The sequence below is a fragment of the Astyanax mexicanus genome, chromosome 21 (assembly GCF_023375975.1).
Source record: "Astyanax mexicanus isolate ESR-SI-001 chromosome 21, AstMex3_surface, whole genome shotgun sequence".
In the NCBI taxonomy this organism is placed as follows: Eukaryota; Metazoa; Chordata; class Actinopteri; order Characiformes; family Acestrorhamphidae; genus Astyanax; species Astyanax mexicanus.
This window is the reverse complement of record NC_064428.1, coordinates 2,281,334-2,308,292: the sequence shown is the minus strand read 5'-3', so window position 1 is coordinate 2,308,292 and position 26,959 is coordinate 2,281,334. Positions and strand designations below refer to the sequence as shown.

The 26,959-nt window shown below is 41.5% G+C and overlaps 2 protein-coding genes across 2 annotated transcripts in view; both read right to left on the bottom strand.

The window, feature by feature from the left end:
• LOC103025461 (fibrinogen alpha chain) overlaps positions 1–21,448 on the bottom strand; it is a 34,184-nt gene extending 12,736 nt beyond the window's left edge. The window contains exon 1 of the mRNA XM_049469778.1: positions 21,420–21,448. Coding sequence (XP_049325735.1) covers positions 21,420–21,440 — 21 coding nt within the window. The 5' untranslated portion in view covers positions 21,441–21,448. The remainder of the gene's footprint in view (positions 1–21,419) is intronic.
• Positions 21,449–23,037: 1,589 nt separating this feature from the next.
• LOC111194574 (fibrinogen alpha chain-like) lies at positions 23,038–26,178 on the bottom strand. The gene is made up of 6 exons (XM_049469771.1): positions 26,069–26,178; positions 25,804–25,923; positions 25,523–25,706; positions 25,156–25,301; positions 24,127–25,021; positions 23,038–23,905 (listed from the first exon to the last, which is right to left on the bottom strand). Exons 1-6 carry the CDS (start codon positions 26,120–26,122, stop codon positions 23,208–23,210), a joined length of 2,097 nt encoding a protein of 698 aa, XP_049325728.1. The 5' UTR covers positions 26,123–26,178; the 3' UTR covers positions 23,038–23,207.
• Positions 26,179–26,959: the final 781 nt, after the last annotated feature.

The window sequence follows — 26,959 nt, the reverse complement described above, 5'->3', positions numbered from 1 at the left end:
GGTCATAAAAGAACCCAGAACAACATCTAATAAACTGCAGGTCTTTAATGATTGAACAGTAAGAGATGGGGAAAAAAATAGTATCTAGGGGAGAGTTAATAAGCTAAAATGACTGGTAACCAAAGAGAACACCAAAGCCCTATCCAAAATAGTTTTCCAGGGGTACATCTGTGAAAAATATTTCAGACTTCTACTTAGTGATAAAACTCCTGCATCCGGACTGCAATCAAAAAAACTGGAGGACTAGTAAGTTTTTAGGTTTTCTCCGTCACGTGACATTGCGTTCAATAGCTCCTCCATTTCCATTTGCTGTTGTGTTAACTTGGATCTCTGTATAAATGCGCACCCAGAGTGTAATTACGGTGTGTGGCAGTAGACAATTCTTATTAATCAATGTCTGCTCCTCGGCCAGGTTCCTTCAATCTATTAGATTGCCGCAGTAACTCCTATCCTTATAAAACCGGGCCTCGACAGATCTGATCTAAATAATTATCGTCCTATCTCTAACCTTCCCTTTCTGTCTAAAGTTCTTGAACTTACTGTTGTCAGCCAGCTACAGGAGTACCTTTCTCTTAATAGTCTTTTTGAACCCTTCCAGTCTGGTTTTCGTCCATTCCACAGCACAGAAACAGCTCTAATCAAGGTCACTAATGATCTCCTTGTGTCTGCAGATGCTGGTGCTTTAAACATTCTGTTACTTCTTACTTAAGTGCCGCCTTTGACACAGTGAGTCATTCCATTCTCCTGTCTAGGCTGCACGAACTAGGAACTGATGGTACTGCCCTCGATTGGTTTACATCCTACCTGACCAATAGGTAGCAGTTTATCACCCTCTCTGGTCACACTTCCTCTACCTCTGTGGTCTCTCAAGGGGTTCCTCAAGGATCTGTCCTTGGACCTCTCCTCTTCATTATTTATATCCTTCCCCTTGGGCACATACTTCGTTGTTACAACCTGCATTTTCACTGCTATGCTGATGACACACAGATTTACCTTAACACCAAATCACTTAAAAACCCACCCCTTTCTCACTTAGAGGCCTGCTTGTCTGAAATCAAGAGTTGGATGAAACAGAACTTTCTTATGTCAAATAGCTCCAAAACTGAACTCATTCTCATTGGATCCAAGTCTATCCTTAAGAAAACTCCCACTCTTACTCTTTGTATGGATGGTGTAGCCATATCTCCCTCCCCACTTGTCCGTAATCTAGGTGTTATCCTTGATTCAACCCTCTCATTTACTGCTCATATTAACTCCACTGTCAAAATTTCATTTTCCACCTGCGCAATATTGCTAAAATCAGATCATCTCTCTCTCAGTCAGCTGCTGAAATCCTTATCCATGCTTTCATTTCCAGCCGTCTAGACTACTGTAACTTTTAGGTGTCAACTCTTCCTCCATTCACAAACGTCAAATGGTTCAGAACTCTGCCGCCCGTCTTCTCACACACACTCGTGCACATCACCACATCACCCCTGTCCTCCAGCGTCTCCATTGGCTTCCTGTGCAATATCGTATTCAGTTCAAAATTCTTCTGCTCACTTATAAAGCCCTGAATAACCTCACCCCTTCTTACCTGTCTGATCTTCTTTCTCCCTATACACCCTCTCGCTCTCTCAGGTCATCCTCAGCTGGACGTCTCACCATCCCTCCATCTACACTCCGAGGTTTTGGTGACAGAGCCTTCTCAACATCTGCCCCTAGACTTTAGAACTCTCTCCCATTAGTAGTTAAACAAACCACTTCACTCTCCATATTCAAATCTAATCTGAAATCTTATCACTTCTCACTTGCCTACAACCTCCCTCATGCTTTCAATGTCTGACTGCCATTGTACAGTGTTCACTCTGTAAATCGCTCTCTTATCTCAGTCTGTTGGTTCTTCTATTTGATCTGTCCACATACTCTCTTGTATTCTTGTGTTATTGTTGCTCTTGTTGATTGTAGTGTGTTTTCTATGTACCCTGTACTGTAAGCGTCTTTGGGTTCTTGATAAAGCGCTATATAAAAATAAATAATTATTATTATTTATTATTACAATTGGTGGATATTTTCTTAAATGCCAGGTGACGAAACTAAGAGATGTACGAAGGGATTTGTTTCTCAGGGGGTTCTGGGTAATGTTCTCTTTTATCCTCTGTGATTTTATTCTCATCCAGAACGATCATGTATGTGTTTTTCTCAGACGTCCTCTGAGAAAATTACAGTCTGAATTACCTGCTGTTTTTCGCTGAACTCGTGGTCTTATGATAAATTTAGTCCCACCGGATCCACAGTTTTATCTCCTCATATTAAATAAAATAGATATTTATCCACTGCCACACACCGTAATTACACTTTGAGCGCATGTTTCCACGGAGATCCATATAAACACATCAGCGAGTGGAAATGGAGGAGCTACTAAACGTGACAGAGAAAGCCATCCTACGGATGCAACAATTTTATCAGTAAAAAGAAGAGTGAAATATTTTTCACAGATGTCCCTCTGAGAAACTAATCCCGTCCAGATAGGGCTTAACTCTACCGGAGGACCACGGAGTTTAGCAATAAACAGTAGATAATTCAGCCTGTAATTTTTAGAGAGTGGGAATAAAATCACAGAGGACCCCCATAAAAGAGAAAATTACCCCAGGACCCCCTGAGAAACGAATCCCTTCCGGATAGGGCTAAAGGCGCATCTCACATTTGCCATCAAACATCTTGTTGATCCACAGAACTTTGGGAAAATATTCTGAGGACTGACGAGACAAAAGAACTTTTTGAAATGCGTGTGTCCCGTAAAACTTACACAGCATTTCAGAAAAAGAACATCATACTGAAAGTTTCATCATATGCTAGCCCTACTGGAAAAAACAGCTCATACCAGCTTAAGCTGTGTTTTGGTAGATGGTTTGTACCTGGTAACTGGTGTATAGCTGGTCAGAACATCTAAAACCAGCTTGTAGCTGGTCTTTACCTGGTAACTGGTTTATCCAGTACCCAGACTTGGGGACATGAAACACTTCAAGTATTTACTATAATTCACAAGATGTATTTTCACTTTAACAAATTTTAAGTTTAACAGTTGTCAGTGAAACTGAATTAAAATAATAAGCAATCTAAATGTTATTTTTTTAAGTAAAAAAATCTTGTCCCAGCGTTGAAAGTGACGTCACGAGGTTGGTTCCCCAACGCCTCACTAACATAAACTATTAGTCAACAGTAATTTAGTTCCTCAATAGATAATAAAATCAATGCAGAGCGGGGGGCACTTTTGTATTGCATCTGAGTGTAGTAATACTGAGTATAGTATACTTTTATAGGGTAAAGAATGAGAAAAAGGTTCACTTTCACTTTTATACCTTGCCTTGGTCAGCAATTCTTCAGCGGGGGCTCGCAGCGCTGAAGCGTGAGAATCCTCCGGTTAGCTGCAGTGCTAGGGGTTAGTGGAGAGCACTTTCTAGACCAGGACTATGTGGAGGAGAGGGGTTTGAGTCGGGAGCATTAGTGCTGGATAAATAAGCTGCAGTCCGAGGCTTTTTTCCTCAGTTTTAATTTTTCCTCTGATCAGCTGGGATGTACAGACCGTCCGACTGAGGGTAACGTTACTATGAGAGCAGCAGCTGTACGAGCCAAACACCGTGCTCACCCAGCAGAGCAGCGAGAGGTACCGTTACTACAGTTACTAACTAGATGAAGCTACCCAGTAAGCTTTCTAACTTCTAAACTGAACGGTTAATCAACCAAACAGCGCCTGGGTGTTTCAATATCCACTTAAATCATGTTCGTTTCATTCAGTCTTAATGAACTCTGGACTTAACATATTAAAAAGCTAAATGTATATAAACAAGCTAGTTAACCTGTTGTGGACTGGCTGCAGGGTTTCTGCACGGCTCCACGTAGAGAGAGAATAAACACTCCCAAAACGTCTCTCTCTCTCAGAAAAGCATCTAAAAGTTCTGCTCAGGTTTATACAGGAAAGATCTAGCCTAGTTCAGCTTTGTCTTCATCCATAATGTCCACAAACAACAAGTTCTTTTACGCTAGTTATGTACCTGAACTCTTCTACCAACCAACCTCATGACGTCACCCTAGCTCAAACGCAACAAACATAAATATATTATAATTTAGTGTGTAAACATTTTATATAAAAAATTCCCCCCCAAATAAATTCCATTATATTGTGGCGTGGAAGAGGAAGGAAGACCCGTGAGACTCATGCTGAATGCTCAACAGCTTCTTTATTGAACAGACTTGCCACTCACTTACAGCCTTTAACAAGACTAGGAGAGCTAAAACCATCCCCACAGAGCTAAAATAGCCCAAAGGCCACCAACCCAGCTGTGTGTCTCCCAAATGGCAGATCCAGAGTGGTGCCCACCCTCTCTGCATAACTCCTCCCAAGGGAGATGCCCCACCCCTGTCATCCTCGCACACAGGAGAACAGAAACATGCCTACAGGCAGCCACACACACAACCCAGAGCCGCCACATAGCCCCCCTCCCAAGGGTCAGCCGTCCCGGCGACCCCACCAACCCAACACAAACCCCGTGTACAACAGAACATTTTTTTTTTTTTACAATCAGTCGCAAACAAAGTCATTAAGGCGGGCGGGCGGCCTCCGTGCCCGCGGCAGCCTGGAGGGGCCGGGCACGGCACCGCCTGCCAGCAGCTCCGAAGAGCCAGAGTTCAGATCAGGCACGAGTGCAAGGCCGGCAGGCTCCGCACCACGGTCCAGGATGGCTTGAGAGGATGAGTTCTGACGAGGCGGAGCGGGCATTCGAGGAGCTAAAAAGCCGCCTGTGCAATGCTCCGATTCTAGCGTATCCGAAGGTGTCTGAGAGTTTCATTGTGGATACTGATGCGAGCGACCACGGCCTCGGAGCAGTCCTGTCGCAGGTTCAGGACGGCTCCGTGCGCGTAATAGCGTACTATAGCCGCCGCCTGGACAAGGCGGAGCGCAACTATTGCGTAACGCGCCGGGAACTACTCGCAGTGGTCGAAAGCCTTAAACATTTCCGAGCGTACGTGTATGGGGTGCCCTTTCTGCTGCGCACCGACCACGCCTCGCTACAGTGGCTCATGCGTTTCCGCTAGCCCGAGGGCCAACTCGCGCGCTGGTTATCTAGACTCCAGGAGTTTCGTTTTGAGGTTGTGCACCGCCCGGGCCGCCGACTGCAAACATTGTGCTCGTGCTGAGGAGAAATCTGCTGAGACTGCGCGCTGCGCTGTAATCTCCGGGGATGTTACTGGCGCTGTCGGGGTGGATCAGGTGTCCGTAGAGCAGCTCAATTATCGTGGGCAGTACACGCGCTCAGCGCGAATGTCACACCGTCGTGGGGGGAGGTGGTGCCGCTGGGCCCGATTGCCAAGGCGTTGCGCTCCAACTGGGCTAGTTTTAGTTTGTCCGACGGCGTGCTGTGCCATACCTGGGAGGATCCGGCGAACGGGCGGACGCTGCTTTGGGGACCCGTTGGCGGTGGGGGCGAGGGTTTGGCTATATAACCCTCAGCGGAAGAAGGGACTGTGCCCGAAGCTCCAGTCGGCCTGGGTGGGTCCGTGCTTGGTGCTGTCCAGGCTGGGGGAGGTGGTGTATAAGATCCGGTGGGGCAGACGCACTATGATTGTGCACCGTGATAGGCTGGCCCCCTATAGGCCGAGACTGTCGGACACTGTGGACGGTGGTGCGGAACCTGCCGGCCTTGCACTCGTGCCTGATCTGAACTCTGGCTCTTTGGAGCTGCTGGCAGGTGGTGCCGTGCCCGGCCCCTCCAGGCTGCCGCGGGCACGGAGGCCGCCCGCCCGCCTTAATGACTTTGTTTGCGACTGATTGTAAGAAAAAAAAAAAAAGTTTTGTTGTACACGGGGTTTGTGTTGGGTTGGTGGGGTCGCCGGGACGGCTGACCCTTGGGAGCGGGGCTATGTGGCGGCTCTGGGTTGGGTGTGTGGCTGCCTGTAGGCATGTGTCTATTCCTCTGTGTGTGGGGCCTCTTGTGTTTTGTTGTGCTGTGTTGCTCCAGCCTACGTAATTGGTACCTCCCCCGTAACCTAGGGTATGGGGAGGGGCCATGCAGATGGGTGCTGGTTAGGGCACTCACCGTAAAGTAGGTGGATCGTGAGTTCAGTCACTTGGCTCTGTTGGTAGCCTATAGAATAGAATGGTTTTAGCTCTCCTAGTCTTGTTAAAGACTGTAAGTGAGTGGCAAGCCTGTTCAATAAAAGAGCTGTTGAGCATCCAGCATGAGTCTCACGGGTCTTCCTTCCTCTTCCACGCCACAATATGAAATTTGCAAGTCAATGTATGTGTGTGTAAGTACACAATGCCATGAAAAAGTATTTTTCAGATTATCAAACAAACTTTAATATCAAACAATGATAACCTGAGTAAACAAAAAAAATGTTCTTAATTAATTAAATCATTTGAATTATTTAGGGAAAAAATACGCATCTTAAAAAAATATAATTGACTTCGAGAAAAAGTCTTAATATTATGAGATTTTCTGCTCATGATCTGTTACAGGGCTGCTGTGATTACCATCAGTTATCTACATTTCTAACCCGCTGCTTGGTAAACTGCAGCCCAAGTAGTTAGAACTACATTTGTCTCAAAACATACTATTTTATTTACTTAATGTTACAACTTTATTCTCAAAGTCAATTACGTACGTTTTAAGTAAGTATTATAAAAAAGCAAAAACAAAAGAAAAATTAAGGCACAAATACTGTAAACACTGTATATTCATTAAAGACATACATCTTTCAGTTCTTTCCCTTCTGAGTTTCCTTCGCTCTCCAGAGGATTTCTCTCTAACAGCTTTGGAACCCGAATTCTTTTTACTGTAGCCAGTACCTCTTCTATTTCTTCAGAGGTGTCTATGAACACAATTTAAACACTTAGTTAAAGAGTGGGTACAATTTTAACTTTAGTAACATTTACAAAACAAATCTACAACTAAATAACTAATAAGTAGTTTCTGAATTAAAAGTGGGACTTTTTTGTTTATGTTTTTGTTTTTGTTATGTACTACATAAATAGTGGAAAATCCACCTGCATGTAGGCAACTTTTTCCATAATTATAACCATCATCAATCTGCCTCATTATGCATGACATATTTACTTTATTGTAATCACGACTGAAACAAGACATTTCTTCTGTGTCTAGAACTGATAAAACAGCGTGTTTACAGAGTAGCACTGTTAGCCCTCACCAGGGGCGGGTCTAGCCATTTTGGGGCCCTAGGCAAACTATAAACAAGGGGCCCTCATTCTTGAAACACACATAAACCAAATAACTAGAGATAGAACGATCGATCAGCAGTGTATCGGTATCGGCCGATTTTTAGCCAAAATATGGTATCGGCGATCGGCAGATATTCTTCTGATTTTAGCCGATCTGATTCAGGAGTTTAGGGTTAATCAGTTTATCAGAGCTGTGTGTGGATGAAACTGGTGAAACTGCTCGCTTACAGGAAGCTGCAGTTCCTCATCCAACCACTAGTCGGAGCTGCAGCAGCAGCACAAGCCCGGCTGTCTTTACCAGTGTTGCCAACTTAGCGACTTTTCAGACCCTCTAGTGACTTTTTTAGTAAAAAAGAGACTAGCAACAAATCTTTTTTTTTTTTGTGGTGTTATTGGAGATAACAGTGCAAACCCACACTCTCTCACGCTCAGAGCACACACACACCGCTCCACCAACACACTGTAAACGAATGAGTCCACAGCCACTGCTGACTGACCCTGCTCTGTATTTACAGATCAGAAATATAAATATAAAAGTGTCTTCAGTGTGACACGAAAAGAAATCACTGAATTTAACTCACTTTGTCACTCACTTCATTCACCACATAGCCTGTCACTCACCTCCTCCACAGTGTCTGCCTCTTTATAAAAAGCTAAATATCTATTAAACCATTCAACAATGTGTCTATGATAGGTTTAAAAAATAAAGAAAACTTAAGAAAATGTAAAACAAAATAAAAAAAAACAAACAAACTAAAAAAAAAAACAAAGAAAACGTACAATAACAATTCCGGCTAACTGCTGCTCTTATAATAACATTTAAGAACATGGCAAAAAACGTATTTATGTAATTCACGTAAAAATTAAGTTATTGTAAAAAAAAAGTGACGGCCTATTTAAAAAGCAACAGAAGTTGTTCATTTGTAACATTTCTAACATATTTATGGTGTTTTTTACTCCCTTTTTTCTCTCTCACAACATTAATCCTTTACAGCTTCAAAAACATGTATTATGCAAATTAGGTGATGACGTCATTTAGCGACTTTTAGCGACTTTTAGGACAGCCAATAGCTACTTTCCTTACTGAGGAGTTGGCAACACTGGTCTTTACTCAGTCAGAGCTACAGCCCAGCCACGGGCTACAGAGCTCAGCTGAGCCAGTCTGGAGCGTTTTTACAGTTTTTAAAGTTCTTCTGTATAGGAAATAAAGATTTTAACCCCACTAACCGGATAATACAGCTCTCTACAGTTCATCTTTCAGCCCAAGCAGCTAACAGCAGCAGTTTAGAGCAGCCATCCCGGAGTCACTGCTCGGATTACATTATAAACAGGTCAGTTAGCGTGCTGCTAGGGACCATTGAGAGCATCCTGAGCAGCTGCATCACTGCCTGGTTTGGGACCTGCACCGTCTCTGACCGCAAGACCCTCCAGCGTATTGTGAGGACAGCTGAGAGGATCATCGGCGTCTCTCTCCCCTCCATCACGGACATTTACACCACCCGCAGCATCCGCAAAGCAACCAGCATTGTGAATGACCCCACTCATCCCTCACACGAACTGTTCTCCCTCCTGCCTTCGGGAAGAAGGTACCACAGCATCCGGTCCAGCACGACCAGATTCTGCAACAGCTTCTACCCCCAAGCCATCAGACTCCTCAACTGCAGAGACTGAACTGATGGTTTTTCTGTACATGCACACACACTCTTACCCCACTTACCCCAGAAAATGGAAAGCACTAAAAACCCTACTACCTCACTGGACTCTATTGCACACTGTGTAATAGAGGTAATTACTACCTCACTGGACTCTATTGCACACTGTGTAATAGAGTAATTACTACATCACCTGGTCTTTTTTGCACACTGCAAAATTTGCACACTGTCTTGTTATTTATTATTCTTTGTCTGTATGGTGTTGTATTGTCTGTCTGCACTTTTGTACTGTTGCACTATTGTTCTGTCTACACTGTGTTTATGTGCACCATGGTCCCTGGAGGAACGTTGTTTGTTTCACTGTGTACTCAGTATATAGCTGAAATGACAATAAAAAAACACTTTGACTTTGCTAACCTCAGGATGTTTATAAAAATCATAACAGAAATCAGTACAGGCTGGTTCGATTAGTGATTCACGTGCTCGTCCATTGCTGCGGTGAAACTGCGACTAGCGCTGTCACAGTGATGTTTATTAACATCATTAAAACTGATTGTCAGGTATTGTCTTATAAATATTTACACATAACTTATATCTCTCCTAAAAAGCGTTTATTTTGGTCAATAACACTCTTGTGTTTATTTATTAGCAGCGTAAATTACCAGTGTTTGCTTGGGCGTGGATGTAATTAGGGGAATCTGTACCAGGTTTGTCTGGCACCTGTGTGGCATTAATCTGGCATTTGGCCCCGCCCAATATCGGTATCAGCGAAGGCCGATCGTGGTGAAAGACAACCGGCGTTCGGAATCGGCCCCAAAAACACTGATCGGTCCAGGAGGTGTAAAAAAGGAGGTGAATTTTGGCCGTGCATCTGCGATTCTTTTGCTCTCTGCCCGTTTCTTTCGTTCAGCAGAACCACTTCCATAACTCCGCTTCATTTTCACTGTGACAGCTCTCACTCTAGTCGTGTACAGTTCCCGCTGTTTTGGTCACGTCGTGTCGCACATTGCTACGTCATCATATTATGGACTAGTTCAATGCAAGCAATGGAGGGGGCTATGTGTGTTTGGACAATTAGTATTTAGACATTAATTCGGTATTCTACTGATATTTCTGTTGTTTTTTTAATAGAAATGTTTTTTTCTTTACTTTACATAAGTAACAAATTAACATTGTTTTTTGTTTTTATTTACTGTAACTGGGATGGTCAGATTTGGGGGGCCCTAGGCAAATGCCTAGGTTTAAAGAACCGCCTCTGGCCCTCACCACAAAACAAGCACAGCATGAAATAATATTAAAACAAAAACACAGTATCAGTAAAAGCTTTTACAAGCCCCAGACTAAAATGTAGATTTACTGCAAGCTAAAGCGAAAGCACTTTTCTGGATGGTTATAACCATCTACTACTGACTGCCATCTGCAGGAAGGCGGAGTTAGACGTCCAGCGCGTCCAGTCCCACCCACTTTGTCCACGCCACGCCTTGCCAGTCTCGCAAGCTTTGTTATGTATACACAGTATTTAAGCCGGACAACGCAGCACATTATATTTAAAGTCCGCTACCTGCCCTGTACATTGTTTACTTCCATTCAGAGGCGGAGCTAAGACATGATGCTGACAAAGTGGGTGGAGCTGGACGCACTGGACCTCCAACTCCGCCTTCCTGCAGGCTGCAGTCAGTACCCTCTCAAAATAACCGGAAAATCAGGAAAAATGAGGCGTGGATACAGCTGCTTCAGGACAAGCACATTCATTTGGTGAATCTGAACTAACCTAGAGTACTGTACCTGAAGCTGCTGCTGCTGCTGGTATAAAAACCACACTAGCAGCAGCTCTACTATGGAGACAAAATGAATCTGTTCATTCATTTTATCCTGATCCTGGAAAGTCTTTTCGCCGAATGAACCACCCGCTGAATTATCAACACGCCAACGTCAGACGCATGTCCTTCTAAAACCAATCAGCGTCAAGTTAAGGAAAACGCATCGATACGTTAGTGATGATGAAAGGATGTAGGAGTATCACACAAAGGACTTTGGTGCGCTCCCTAAACTTCAGTGTGAAAACAAAAATAAGCGGACCAAATATATACAATGTAGCAACACATAAACCTCGGTTCAGACCACGGTCCGGACTTTCAGGTGTAAATGCACCCTAAAAGAGCTGCTGTGCCTGTCACTACTAGTTAGTTTCTGTAAAGAATTAACCAACTCTAAATAGTGGGTTTTTGTAGACCTTGTAGAACTGTTAGCACTACATACATGTCAGAAAGCAGGTCGCAGTTCTCGGAAGAGGCCTAGAAACTGCCTGATATTTCTAGCAGTGCGTGTGAGTGACCGCTGTACTCCACTGTTGCTTGGCAACAAGGAGACTCGCAGTGAGCGCTCCCGTTCAGAAACAATTTAGCTAGCTAATTACTTAAGCTAATTTAAGTTAGTAAACTAGCCAGAGGGAATAAAATCTAACCAGCTTCATAAAAATAACCAGTCTTGGAACGACAGATGAAGGTACATTTAAGAGTAGAAGAACCAACTTTTCTTACCTTTTAACATCAGAATCTGACCAGTGAAAACTCCCCCTTCCAAAGAATCCAGTATTTATGGGTTGGGGAATAGTGCTCTGTTTTTAGGAGTAAATTTCTTTATGTCTTTTAAGTGTACTATCCTCACTCCATCGTTGGTGTAATGTACATACGCGAACATTTTCTTAACAGCAAGGATAAATGTAGCGAGTGTTACCTGAGCTCCAGTCCGAGTCTAACCCACTGCTGCTGTAACGGAAACAGAAGACTAACACGGTTTGAACTAAGCGCGAGGCTCGCGGAGCTGCTCAGCACAGCTGGGCAATTAACCTGCTGCAGCACAGCGACAGGAGTGTTATTATTTTAATAATAATTATTTATGTTAATAGTCTTATTAGTGATAATAACTGTTCCTTAAAAAACCCTAATATATACAGACCACGTCAAAAAAAAAGAAAATCTGATTTTAAATTGAATACATTTATAGCTAAGTGTATTCATGTTTGAGTAAAATGAACATTGTTATTTTATTCTATAAACTACTGACAACATTTATCCCTAATTCCAAATAAAAATATTGTCATTTACATAATTTATTTACAGAACAATGTAGTTAAAAAATGCATGAAAACTGTTTAATTTAATTTAATATCAGGGTTATTCCAATAAATACTGATTTCTTAACTTTGAACTTCTTCTGATCTGAAAGCTCTGCATGTTTTTATGGTATTTTGGTAATTTCTCATTTTCTTTAAATAAATCCTGTACATGACAATATTCTTATTTGGAATTTGGGAGACATTGTCTCAGTAGTTTATAGAATAAAACAGCAATGTTTATTTTACTCAAACATATTTAAACATATATATACATTAAGCATATACAGCTATAAATAGTAAACTCAGAAAAAATGATTATTTTGATATCACCTCTTTTTCCAGAGCTGTATATATATTTGGGTTAGAAATAATATATAATATATATGTATATAAGGGTTTGTAAGGAACAGTTATTATTAATTATAGTATTTAAATAAAAAAATATATTATTATGTGTAAGTATATGCAGTTTTTTATGTCACTCACACTGACCAGCTGACCTAACTGGTCTACTAGCTCTAACCAGCTTGTCCAAGATGGTCAACCAGCTAAACCTGTTGCTGAAAGCAGAACTGCAGTCAATATACAGCAGTCTTTATCTCTTGGGCCCATGTTTTTATTATTGTTATTTTTTATATTTCTATATTTATTTACAATCGGACATAATTAAAGATGGCTAAACAGGAACACAGATAAACTGTGATATAAACTGTTTCTATCCAAGAAATAAGTATGACACTACCATAATCAACATAATTTTAAAACTATTGTGTTAATGTAAGGTGTTGTTGCTTGTGCTGGTCTCTAGGTGGCAATAGATGCGCTAGGCCTAGCTAGTTTTTCTATTTTCTGCTTCTGCTTACCCAGGAAGCAGTGTTGCCAAGTTAGCGACCTTGTTGCTATATTTAGCAAGTTGTCAGACCCTATAGTAGCAACAAATCTAGCGAGTTTTTGTGGAGTTATTGGAGATTTTTGGCGACTCTGAGATGAACACATGTGCTCTTTAGTAACTGTCCTCAGCGAGCGCGTTAATGCTTGTTAATGTGGTGTATAAGACATTTGTTGTATAAGTCATGGAGTTTCAAGTATCAGTTTTAAATGCAGTTTAAATCAGTATATGCTTTTATATTTATATTTGTATACGATCTGCAAGTTATTTTAACACACAGTGTTGTGTGCTTTCTCTAAAGCTGAAGTTATGACGAGCTGTTGTGTGAGCCTACAAATAAAACAGAGCGGCTGACCACATCTCAGTGCTTCTTCTGGATAGGGGTTTTATTGATCGATGAGAAGCCAGAATGAAAACCAGCTGAAATTAAATAGGAATAACAAGAATATTTTTAAAATGTAAGAAGTAGAAAGTTCAGATTATTTTGTCACTTAGGCTGTATGCTCCAGAAAGTGTTTTATATTCTTAAACCTTGTTTATTATTTTAGATTAAAAGAAAGTCATTGTAAATGATGTTATTGTTGTTGGTCTATTTCAGTTTAATGATTGTGCAGTGCATAATCATATTGCTGTTTTAGTGTTTTTGCACTTATAGCAATTATATAAAAAAGTTTGTTTAGAATATATTTTGTATTCTTAAACCATGTTAAATTAGATAAGATTATTACTACTAATAATAATACTAAAAATAATAATAATAATAATACTAATACTACTACTACTACTACTACTACTACTACTAATAATAATAATTATTATTATTATTATTATTATTAATATGTGTGTGTGTTGACAAATACAATATATTTCTCTGATTATGTTAAACATGTTTTAATCAAACTTATTATTTATTATTCTTTATTTTGATTAAATCACGCTGCTTATTAGGCCCTATTAAACTACTACAATTCATTTTATTGTACTGTAACATAACAGTAAATGAACACAAAAAGTTATGGTGCTGTATTTTGGCATGACAGTGCTGGAGTACTTCCTGGCAGCTGAATGTGCTTAAAGGCTTGTTATTGGGTTTATTGTGTAGCTTATAGCTTGTAGCATGAGTGAAGTTGGAGGCATGTATATAAATGTATAGGCAAGGCAAATGGTTGGCTGCCTCTGATTGATCAGCGGCTCTAGATATTCATAAGATTTAAAAATAGGTAATATCATCGAGACTTTAAATAGTCCGCGACCTGAGAAGTGTTTCTGACTTATGAAAAAAAAGAGGAAATAAGTTAGACTAGAAGAACAAAACATGTAAAAACCAAGCATATCATTTTTACCTGTCAATAACGAGGAAAAGGTATAGATTAGGTGGTTAAATTCAATGTTTTTGCAGGGGCTGATGGGTAATCTGCTCTCTACTGCAGTCTTCTGGTGCTTTCTAATGAATAAGTCTCTGGGTTGAGAGTGGAAAAGAAGGGTTCAGAGAGAGCTCAGTAAAACACAAACACTCAGTAAAACTCAATAATAATAATGATGATAATAATAATAAAAATAATAATATACAGTTGCAAGAAAAAGTGTGGGAACCCTTTGGAATCAACGAATTGGGTTTCTGCATAAATTAATCATTAAATGTGTTCATCAATTCATCAAGTCACAACAATAGACAAACACAGTCTGCTTCAAATAATACCACACAAAAAATTATATGTTTGCATTGTTTTTTTTTTAACACAACATATGAGATTGGATGTGTTGGTTAAAGCTGCCCTGCTCTATAAAAACACAAACCAGTTTTGAGTTTGCTGTTCTTAAGAAGCATTGCTTGATGTGAATCATGCCTCACACAAAAGATCAAGCTCTCAGAGACCTACGTTCAAGAATGGTTGACTTGCTGGAAAGGGTTACAAAAGTATCTCTAAAAGTCTTGATGTTCATGTGTCCACAGTAAGACAGACGCTCTACAAATGGAGAAAGTTCTCTAGGCGTGTTCGTCCTGTAAAGATGACTGCAAGAGCACAGTGCAGATTGATCAATGAGGTGAGAAAAAAATCCTAGAGCTTCAACTAAAAAAGATAACACTTTCTTCTTGGTACAAGCCTAACCTGTGATCACAGTGACATTAAGGAAGCTGAAATAGGGCCTTAAAGACTCCCTGATAACAAATAAAAATAAAATCTCTGCTAAATCAGAAGACATACTTAGGGTAGAGTAGGGCACATTGATGAGCTGAGAACGCTGGACAGAAAAATCTCATTGTCATTCTATATTGTCTTTGTCTCTTTCACAGCTTAACACTTCTGCACAACAACAGCAGAGACCAATCACATTCATTTTATCATTCACCCCAAACCTTAAATCTCAGATATTCAAGACAGAATAAAGAAAGCCGGTGTTGTTTGTCAAATAAGGGAACAAACTGCAGCTTAACATCAGGTAATCAAAGAAAATGGTGTTTGACATCAGGATGTCCTATCCACCCCTGGTTACCAGTCACAATATAGGTGGTAGGAATGTACTTCCGGTTAGCGAGCGGTCGCAGTGGCCACTCCAGGAGCAAAACATGGTGCTTTTTTGTGTATTTTGTTGTAAATAATCCGATCTGAACTTACAATCAAGCAAGAGTTCGCTATGAGAACAACTGGCACTGACATTTACGACCGACAGACCCTCCTAAACCTGCAAAATCCACCAAAAACTGTACTTAGAGACGCCGGCAACGCCGGCCCGCAACGCCGGCCTCTCCGGCAAGATCCTCAGAGGGGGGCTGTGTGTTTACATCAACACAGCATGGTGTAACAACACTGCGCTGATCTTCAGCTACTGCTCGCTGCTGGTGGAGTTTGCTGTTGACAGAGCCAGCCCATTCTACCTGCCCAGAGAGTTTAGCAACGTGTACATAATAGCAGTGTATGTAGCACATAGTGCTAATGCTAATGGTGCCCTTCAGGAACTGTACACTGTTATTTCCAAACTCCAGAACTCACACCTCGACGGACTGTTTATTGTTGCTGGTGATTTCAATCAAAGTAACCTAAAGGCTCTGCTGCCCAGCTTTCACCAGCATGTGGATTTTCCAACGTGTGGAGCTAACCTGCTCGATTGTGTTTATAGCAACCTTCCCTGTGCGTACAGAGCAGAGCCCCGCCCCCACTATGGCTACTCAGACCACATCTCTGTGATGCTCATCCCAGCATACAGACAGCTCATCAGACGTGCCAAATCAGAGAAGAAGCAAGTAACAACATGGCCTCCAGGAGCCATCTCTGCTCTTCAGGACTGTTTTGAGCACACTGACTGGGACATGTTTAGAGAAGCTGCTACTCCTGATGACTCCATCAACCTGGAGGAGTACACAGACTCAGTGACTGGCTACATCAGCAAGTGCATTGATGATGTTACTGTCTCCAAAACCATCACAACACACCCCAACCAGAAGCCGTGGATGACTGCAGAGGTGCGTGTGCTGCTGAGAACCTGAGACAAGGCCTTAAAGTTAGGGGGCAAGGCTGGCCTTCTACACAAGGTTTAAAGCACAGAACTACACGACAGCAAGGAAGACTACACCTCCTCCAACCGACCAGGTACTGTGCCTGTCCTCAGCTGATGTGCTTAGAACTCAACTCAGAGTCAACCCACGGAAAGCCCCAGGACCAGACAGCATACCTGGCAGAGTGCTCAGAGTATGTGCAGACCAACTCACAGATGTTCTCACAGACATTTTTAACATTACTCTGAGCACTGCGGCCGTGCCGACGTGCTTCAAGACGACCACCATCGCCCCTGTGCCAAAGAAGTCTCAAGTGTCCTGCCTAAATGACTACCGTCCCATTGCACTTACACCCATCATCATGAAGTGCTTTGAGAAGCTGGTTATGAGGCACATCAAAAACCAGCTCCCGTCCTCACTGGACCCTCTGCAGTTTGCAAAATCGTCCAAACAGATCAACAGACGATGCCATCTCTACTGCGCACCACCTGGCTCTCACCCACCTGGACAACAAAAGACCGCTATGTTTGAATGCTGTTCATCGACTTCAGTTCAGCATTCAACACCATCATCCCTCAGCATCTGATCGGAAAACTGAGCTTGCTGGGCCTGAACTCCTCCCTCTGCAACTGGGTTTTAGACTTCCTGACTGAGAGACCACAATCAGTCAGGATTGGAAACAACACCTCCAGCACCACCATACTGAGCACCGGCGCCCCCCAGGGCTGTGTGCTCAGTCCACTGCTGTTCACTCTACTGACTCATGACTGTACTGCAAAGTACAGCTCAAACCACATCATCAAGTTCACTGATGACACAACTGTAGTTGGCCTCATCAGCAAGAACGACGAGTCAGCATACAGAGAGGAAGTGCAGTGTCTGACGGACTGGTGCAGAGCCAACAACCTTTTATCTAAACGTGGATAAAACCATAACATTACATTACATTACATTTGGCAGACGCTTTTGTCCAAAGCAACTTAAAATAGTCAAGTACAAAAGTAATAGAAGTTGAGATAAAACATTTTTAGATAGGGCTTAAAGTCAAAGGGAGATAAAGGGATAGAGAAGTGAAGGAGGGGAAGAAGGAAATAAGGTTAGAAGTAGTTAGTGTGTTAGAGGTGTTAGGAGAGTAAGTGATCTTTGAAGAGCTCTGTCTTCAGAAGTTTATTAAAGATAGTGAGAGATTCTCCTGATCTGGTAGTAGAAGGTAGTTTGTTAGAGGTGTTAGGAGAGTAAGTGCTCTTTGAAGAGCTCAGTCTTCAGAAGTTTATTAAAGATAGTGAGAGATTCTCCTGATTTGGTAGTGGAAGGTAGTTTGTTCCACCATTGGGGAACTCTGTATGAGAACTTGCTTTGTGTGAATGTTTGTTTGGTAAAGCGAGGCGATGTTGGAGGAGCGCAGCGGCCGGGAGGTAGCGTAAGCCTTCAGGAGTGAGTGCAGGTAGGAAGGAGCTGTTCTGTATCACCTTGTAGGCGATTGTAAGAGTTTTGAATTTGATGTGAGCATCAACTGGTAGCCAATGGAGCTCAATGAGCAGCGGGGTGACATGTGCCCGTTTTGGCTGGTTGAACATGGTGCTTGAAGGAGAGCTGGTCATCAACCATAACACCCAGGTTCCTAGCAACCTTTGTCGGTGAGAGAGAGAGAGAGTCGATGCTAATAGAGAGGTTGTGTTGAAATGATGGTTTTGCTGGTATGACCAGAAGTTCAGTCTTTGACATATCCTCATGGATGAAGGAGCATCACCTTCAATTAAATCTCTCAGAGAGACACTGCGATATCCGTGCAGAGATTGAGTTATCTTCAGGTGAGAATGACAGGTATAGCTGGGTGTCATCAGCAAAGCAATGGTAGGAAAAGCCATGTGAGTGGATAACCTGACCAAGAGAGGCGGTGTATATTGAGAAGAGAAGGGGACCCAGTACCGAACCCTGCTTTAGCAGTCGTGATGCTGGCTGAGAAAGAAGCCAGGAGCAGTTGGTAATTTTTTAGGTCTGCTTGTTTTTGATTTTTTTGCCATTTTCTTTCGGCAGCTCAGAGTTTGGAGCGTAGTTCCCTGAGTGAGTTATTTTTTAGCCATGGCTGTGGTTTGCTTGAGCTAATGGCTCGAGATGTAAGAGGACAGAGGTTGTCCAAACAGGAGCTTAGTGTGGAGCAGAGAGTATCAGTGGCATCATTTACATTGAGTGATGAAAATGAGCCTGGTGGAGGCATGTTGTCAGTCACCAGCGAGGAGAACTGGTCTGCTGAGATATCTCGAAGATTTCAGCGGAACGAGACCATGATAGGAGTAGCCGTGGGTTTGTTTGAAATATGAATATTGAGTTTCATGAAGTAGTGATACGAGAGGTGCAAAGGAGTGACAGTTAAAGAGTCGGTGTCACAGTTACGAGTGGTTAAGAGATGGTTGTTGACTTCAGGAAAGTTCCAGGTGTCCACCACCCACTGAACATCAACGGCTCTGCTGTGGAAATTGTGAAAAACACCAAGTTCCTCTGTGTTCACATTGCAGAGAACCTCACCTGGTCCCTCAACACCAGCTCCATAACAAAGAAAGCCCAGCAGCGCCTCTACTTCCTGCGGAGACTGAGGAAAGCACATCTCCCACCCCCCATCCTCACCATGTTCTACAGAGGGACCGTAGAAAGCATCCTGAGCAACTGCATTACCGTCTGGTTTGGGAACTGCAACAGTTTAGACCGCAAGCCCTACAGCGGATAGTGCGGACAGCTGAGAAAATCATCGGAGTCCCTCTTCCCTCCATCACCGAGATCTACACCACACGCTGCATCCGCAAAGCCACCAGCACGACCCCACCCATCCCTCACACGGACTCTTCGCTCTGATGCCGTCCGGCAGAAGATACAGGAGCATCCGAGCCTCCACTACCAGACTCTGCAACAGCTTCATCCACCAGGCAGTCAGACCCGTCAACACACAGAGACAGAGCTGAACCCCCCCACCCACCACTCACCCAACACACTCGCACAAAACTGAACTGAACCCCCCTCACCCTTTACACACACAAACACTGAACTTCACCCACCACACACCCAACACACCCACACAAAACTGAACTGACCCCCCCTCCCCACCACCTACCACACTCAGCACACTAAAACGGAAATGTCTTTTTTCCCCATCAGCAATATTTGCTGCCACTCTCAAAAACTATAAACTCTCTACCTCAGTAACTGCTGTGATTATATATGTTCTATATGTTACAGTATGTTACACATCTCTCACCATACACTTTATTATACCTTATCAGTACTGCACTGTCCTGTCTCTTAAATGGTCTCTTCTTTTGTATTCATTGTATTTATTGTTATTTAGTGTTATAGTTTTATGTTGCACTTTACACTCAGAAAATGACCCAAGCCCTCCTTTGGTGTGCCACATTATGTTTTTGCTTGATTTGCTCGAACAAATTGGTTAAATATTTAGATCTATTTGTTTCAACACAATACATTTACCCATCATTCATGAACCCAATACAAATGTGTTTGTTTCAATTCGGGACCTTCTCTTTGCCTACAGCCTGAGTGACTCTTTTCTTTGCTTGAAATATTGAAATGTTTGAAGGGATTTAGTGTTTTTTTACTTCAGGGCTGATGGCACATGGTGCCAAGTTCTGATTGGGCAGAGTTGTGCTCGTTGCTGTTTTGAATAATAATAAAAAACAACAACCAAATTTTGTGTTTTGTGTCTGAAGTGGGGTGGGGGGACAACTGAGGTACACTGTAAACCCAGAAGTTGTTTTGAACTCAATGAATTAAGTCTGTTTTACATAAAATTGGAGATTTCTAAACATTACATTTGTGGGCACATATACACTCAAACTGAGATTTTTGAGTTGAACCAACTTATAATAACTGAGTTTAGTCTGTTTTGCCATTGGCAGCCTCTTTTCCATTGGCTTCTGTCAGCACTTACCATCAGTGTGTAGTGATTCCTCCCAGGCTAGGTTAGGTAAACTTGTAGATCATATATTATGATTAAATATTTGGTCTCTGTGTTGTAGCTGTAGATCAAGCATCATTTACTGAGCTGCAGTAACTCTGTGTTCTTGCTGTGCTCTCAGTACTTTTAATTCTTTACTGTTTTCTTTCATCTACTTTTCTATGAGTATTTAAAAAAATAGTTGAATGAAACCAGAAAGAAGACTAAATACAAGTTCAGGAAAATACGTTAAGTTCAATAAAAACAAATTTATTTTGGATCAACACTCTTAGGTTTCATTGCATAAAATTGGTTTAGGCCATTTAATATATGTATATTGTTGTGGCTATCTTAGATAAAGATGTGTTTGACCAACTCAATTACGTTGTGTTCCATTGAGGTATTTAGCTTGGGTTAAGGCTACACAAAGGGTCGATGTGCAGAAATCCTGCCCACAATTCATTTGAGTTAATCCAATTTTTTGAGTGTATGTTGTCTATTGCTTGTTGTTCCATGTTCCACCATGGTTCCAGAGGAACATAATTTCATTACATTGTGTACCTGTACTCAGATGTAATGACAATAAAAGCCTCTTTGACTTGACTTGGTTGGGGCTTTTAAGTACCAACAACAGGAGTTGTAATGTTTCAAGTTTGTACAAGAAAGGCCAGAGCCATCTATACTCTCTTAGGTGAATAGGGTTATTCTCTCAAAATCTTATGAAAATTCCACAAGTCTCTTTTATGTTCGAGAAACAGTATCAACAAAAATATGTTCAGAACAAAATCATTTAGTAGGAATAAACTTGTGGGGGAACAAAAGACTCTAAGCTGCTAGTTATTTTGGGCAAACCCCCACATCCTGTGTACTAAATACTGCAACAACAGACTGATACAGCATGCAGCAAACAAAGACAACATATTTCTTGAATTCTGAGAAAATCATATTAGTATCAATTTTTTGTGGTAAATACACTTCTAATGACTTGCCACTGAAATACCAGCAAAGTTAAAATGAACAGAAGGTCAGGTGATTTTTGGTTAGCACGCTCACAAAATATGGACTTTGGTCTTTTTGGAACAGTACTGTTTACACTCACCTCCTCCTCATCAGTACACATAGGGCATTTGTTGGCTAGACAAATCTTCCTTATTGACCTTAAGTACTGGGACGTTTTTGAGAATGAATCGATCGCTTAAAAGTATATAGTGAGCACTATTAAACATGACTTTAATGAGGTAGAACAATGTATTTGAACAAAGCTATAGTCATTAAGCCATACCTGTCAAGTTTTGGACTTAAAAATAAGGGATTTTTTCCGCCGCCCCAACAGCCCAACCGAGGGCTTGTGCTTTATATATATATATATATATATATATATATATATATATATATATATATATATATATATATATATATATATATATATATATATATATGAAATTGAAGGGTGCACAAATTTACAAGAAGGACATGGATCAGATATATTCCATAAGTAAATAATAGTCCTAAGGGGCCTACACAATTACTAATCTTTCATTAATACTTCTTTCTATTGTTCAGTCCACTCCTGATCAGTTCAGTTAATTTCAGCCCTCTTCACATTTTCTCTCTCTCTCCAGCTCAACCATCTCTTCTACCCCTTCTAAATAATACATTACACCACAATACTTCTAACAAACCCTAAAACTAGCCCTGAACAAATAGAGTTTGGAAATTATAGTTATTGGCTGATTAGGCACATCAGGGCAGGGCATTATATATATATATATATGTAGATTTTTCTCAAACCCTGAATATCTATCTAGCTAATTCTAAAGTTAAGCTAACTGAGTCACAAGCTGTATTTTATTAAACACACAGTGGGTTTAATTTATGTTTTGATTCAGAGAAGAGTCTTTTTAACCAGCTATCAGAAACAATCTCATCACAGTTTACATGGTTAATTACCTTTCTTTTAGAAAAATCTCCGTATATCCAGATTATTTTTAACGACAGCTGCTCCGACTAGCTGCCTGAACTCACAGCGAGGGGAGGGGCGGGGCTTCCCCCACACTAAACAGCTCTCCGCAAAACCAGCAAGCTGATTGGCTGTTTCTCCTGAAAGGCGGGACTTTCTACTTGAACCGGCACCACGATTGGTTAAGAGACACACAGCGGTCAGTGCATTGTCGCCTGTGGCCTATATATTTTTTTATTTAGTATAATACGGGAAATTTACGGGAAAATACTAATACGGGAGGACGGCGGGAAAGAGGAGTAAAATACGGTAGTTTCCCGGCCAAAACGGGAGACTTGACAGGTATGCATTAAGCATTTATGAATGTGTGTTTTATACACCTTATTTATGTTTGTAAAATGTTTTGGGATTTATTGTTAACTTATCTTTGTGTGCAAGGTGAATGTGCTTGTGTATTTGTTTATCAAATAAGTCCCAGAGATATTCAGTATTTTATTGAGAAAATCTGTTTTCCTGGTAGAAATGATCTATTATGTATGATTTAACCAAGTGCATCTATAACACAAAATAAAACATAAACTCTAAATGCTTTATGTTTATGTTGATGGAATATGTCTGGTTGTCTGATGTAAACACCATTCATTTAGATTTTTTTTAATGTTGAGTAATACTATATGATAAACTATAGTTGCAAAAATATTGGAAAAAATTATCAGTGTTTATGTGGAGATAATTTCAAATAAAGCACAGAAGCAGATTTAAGTGAACACATTTTATTGAAAACATGAGGTCATTTGGTTGTGTGACATTTTACAAAAATTATGCCTGAAGTTAAAAAAAATCCATACTCCGCAACAACAGCTTTTCTTTCCCTGTTTCCTTTTCTTTTGTTCAGATTTCACAATTGGCTTTTATTTCTGAAGGAGTTCAGAGCGGTCTAACCTTCATTCTAACCACTTTAAGGGAATAATCATCTGGTTTAAAGGGCAGCCACACAATGCCATTCTCTATTTCATAAGGAACGTTACTACCAGGGTCATACCGCCCTCCTTTATAGTATATCCCATTAAGGTTTGCTGACTGACAGTTGTTGTACCACCAGCCCCCTCCATATGTATCTGCACAGTTCTCCTCCCACTTATCATTGTCCTTGTCGAAGGTACTAAACTTCATACCAGCATGTGAGAGGAAAGAACCCATATTAGCATGTCCCTGCACAAGTGCATCCCCTGCATCTCCAGTGTAAGAAGATACGCTCAGTAGGAAACCCTCTGCTTCTGAGCCTACTTTGACATTGTATTCAGCATAAACTTCCTTCCCTTGCCAGTCCTGCAGCTCCACTCTCAGTAGACTTTCTGTCTGAGTGAGGAGATGCAGGATATGGTTTCCAATCCACACCTCACCCTTCCCTCGCTTATCTACCTTGCCAAAGCCAACCCGGTACTCCTCCCATGTGCGATTGAAGTTAACTGACCCATCCTCCCTCTGCTGGATCAGAGCCCAGCCCCCCAGACCTGTGGTCTGGTCACAGTAAACCTCCACTACTTCCTCCGACCCAGCTGGCTTTACTTTGAACAGGCCGCTCTGACCACCCGTGGCATGGTTCTGCAGGATATCAACGCAATCTGAAAGAAGATTATTAATTCCTTTAATAACTGAGCCCAATTTCTTCAAAATGTCACAAATGTGAAAGAACAAAATACATCCAAAGAAACATGAAATATGCATTCAAACATGACTGATTTTTAACAAAAATGTCATCTTTACTTAGTTTTACTGATTTCTTTTATAAATGGTTCACTTGTATGAAATCTGGAAGAGGTAAAAGAGAGTCACTCAAGTGTACCTCCGCCAACAAAACCATCCTTGCGCTCATCACGGGACTTCAGACTCCGCGCATGGATGTCAGGAAGATCATCTTCCACATCAGCATTCAAGAACGCGCCAAGATCATCCCCAAAAGGCGAGGATGTGGACAGGACGGTCTTAGTGTTTGAGACAAAACCTTTGCTTCCACCAGTCAAGATGGTTTTGGAGGAGGAGGAGGAGGAGGAAGAGAACGTGGAAGAGGAGGATGAGCCCCCAGTTCCTAGTTGCTTAAAGAAATCTCCTCCAAAATCTCCCAGATCTGCATCACCACGACTAAATGTAGTAATGGACTTTGAATCTCCACCACTCACTTTTACAGTGAAGCTATCACCGGTCAAGTCTTTGCCGTCCTTGGCAAAGCTCACAATATCTCTTTCAGAAAGGCCTAGTTTTTGGAGGTTGTCGCACCCGGGTCCTCCACTGTTCACGGTTTCATACTTCTCCTGAAGACCATCTTTGGTGTGGGTCACCACCTTGCGCACCGTCTTGGTACAGCTGACACCTGAAGTGGAGGGTGCAATTGGGCCCGTACCTGTAGGGACCTTGCTGACGATAAGGGGTGTTTTTGCAGTGGACCCCTCCGCTTCCAGGGAGAGCTGAATCTGTCCTACATCAGTGAACAAGGGTTTCTTCTGCTCAGCTCGATCTGTTCCGGTCATTCCAGACTTATAGATGCTGGGTACGACTACATCTTTCATTGGCCTGCTCTTCATGACCCTCAGTGAACTGACGGTCTCCACGCTTTGAACCTGCATGGTATCCAGGCGATCCAGCTGCTTGTCTAGTGCCACATAGCTCTCCTTGTCCACAGAGAATTCAGCGTAGCTTGCACAAGAGCCTTTGCAGCTGCGCAGCTTGATGTCAATATCAACCTGCGTAAAGAAGAAAGAAGCATAATGTGAACATTTGGGATTAAAAGGGGATCTCTACTTTTTATATATTTAGGAAAGGGTCTTGTCCTGATTCTCTACTGATAACACTGGAAACAAACTGTAAATGTTCTTACCTCTAAGCGCTGCATGGCGATGACCTGTTTTTTCACCTGAGATTTCAAAGCTTCCAGCACCTTGAGCTGACGGTCAATTTTAATCTTCATCTCAACAATCCTCTGCCTCAGCTGTTCGGCCAAGTCAGCAAACCTGTTGTCGTTATCTTTAAAAGAACAATATAAACATGTCCTTGGGTGTAACTGAATATATATTTGTTGAGTTTGTATTCAATGTGCAAAAATAACCAGTGTTTTGTCTATAGATATCTATAGATAGAACAAAAATACTAGTTATTTAAATGAAAATCATCAGTTAAAAGAGAAATGAGGATATTAATATTAATATTGATTTCAAACATTTTTACATATACAAGAAGTAATATACCTGAACCGGAGACAAGCCGTTCTCGTAAATAGTTGTAGGTTTCTTTGGACACCTGATCAGCAGATCGATGCATCTTTTTTCCCTCATCAAGTAACTTGCGAATCTTCTGAATTTTACTGAGAAGCTCATGGTCAGTTGTATCAAGGAGGCCTTGAATTCTGCAACCGGATGGACATTTTCTACCCTGGGAAAAACAGAAATCAGAAAATGTTCTACTCAGTGATTCTTAGGTCTGAAAGCAGGCTTATATTGTTGTTATGTGTAAAAGTCAGATTCAATACCCAGTCTTCATCCGTGCAGATGGGCCATTCTTTTTCTGTGGCACATTTATCAGCCTTGTAACCATGCTCTATGGGGCGGGCACCTCTGGGGCCCAGACCCGGTGACTCTTCATTCTGGGACTGCAAGAGAAAAAGGATAATTCAGGAACATATCTAACCATAGTGAGCGCAATAAGCAATGAGATTTGTTACTTCTTGTTTTTGGTAACTTTTAAAAGATGTGTCTCCAAGCTTAGATCTACTGAAAAACACAGCACACACTTACCAAGGCAGAAGAAATAACAACACACAGGTAGAGAAGAGAGTGTTGGAGCTTCATCTTTCTTTGGTTTCTGCAGATGTCTGACTCTCCCAAACACAGTACATCACATATGAATACATGCTGACTCATTATTGGTCAATCACAGAGATCAGGTTTGCAGTGTGCACATTTAGCAAATAATTAACTAGCATGATGAATATTTGTTGATCCTACAAAAGGGATTATATTGCTGCTTATATTGACTTGCAGATACTGGAATAAAGTAGTTGGTTAAATTGGCCTTTACTGGAAATAGTGAGTCAAATTTTGACTCAAATATTATGTTCTCCTCTGTTAACATGCCTCAAACAGCCAGCAATCAATTACACAACTGATGCTCATTGAATACAGGATGCAACTCTTGTATCATAAATATGTCAAGTTGATTTTACAGGGAACAGGACATGTTATTTACAGTGTAAAATACTGATGATATAAACATAAAAACACACACATTATTATCTTAAGTAATTCAAGTACAAATGAGAAAAAAAGTCATCTATCAGTCTGGAAAAGGTTATAAAAGTTATTTATAAAGCTTTGGTACTCCAGGGGACCACAGTGGCAAATGAAGAAAACACGGAACACTGGTAAACCCTTCCAGGACTGACTAGCCTAGCGAAAGGGTATGGACAACTCATCCAGGAGGTCATAAAAGAACCCAGAACAACATCTAATAAACTGCAGGTCTTTAATGATTGACCAATAAGAGATGGGGGGAAAAAAGGGTATCTATGGGAGAGTTAATAGGCTAAAATCACTGACCAAAAATAACACTAAAGCCCTATCCGGACGGGATTCGTTTCTCAGGGGGACGTCTGTGAAAAATACTTCACACTTCTACTTAGTGATAAA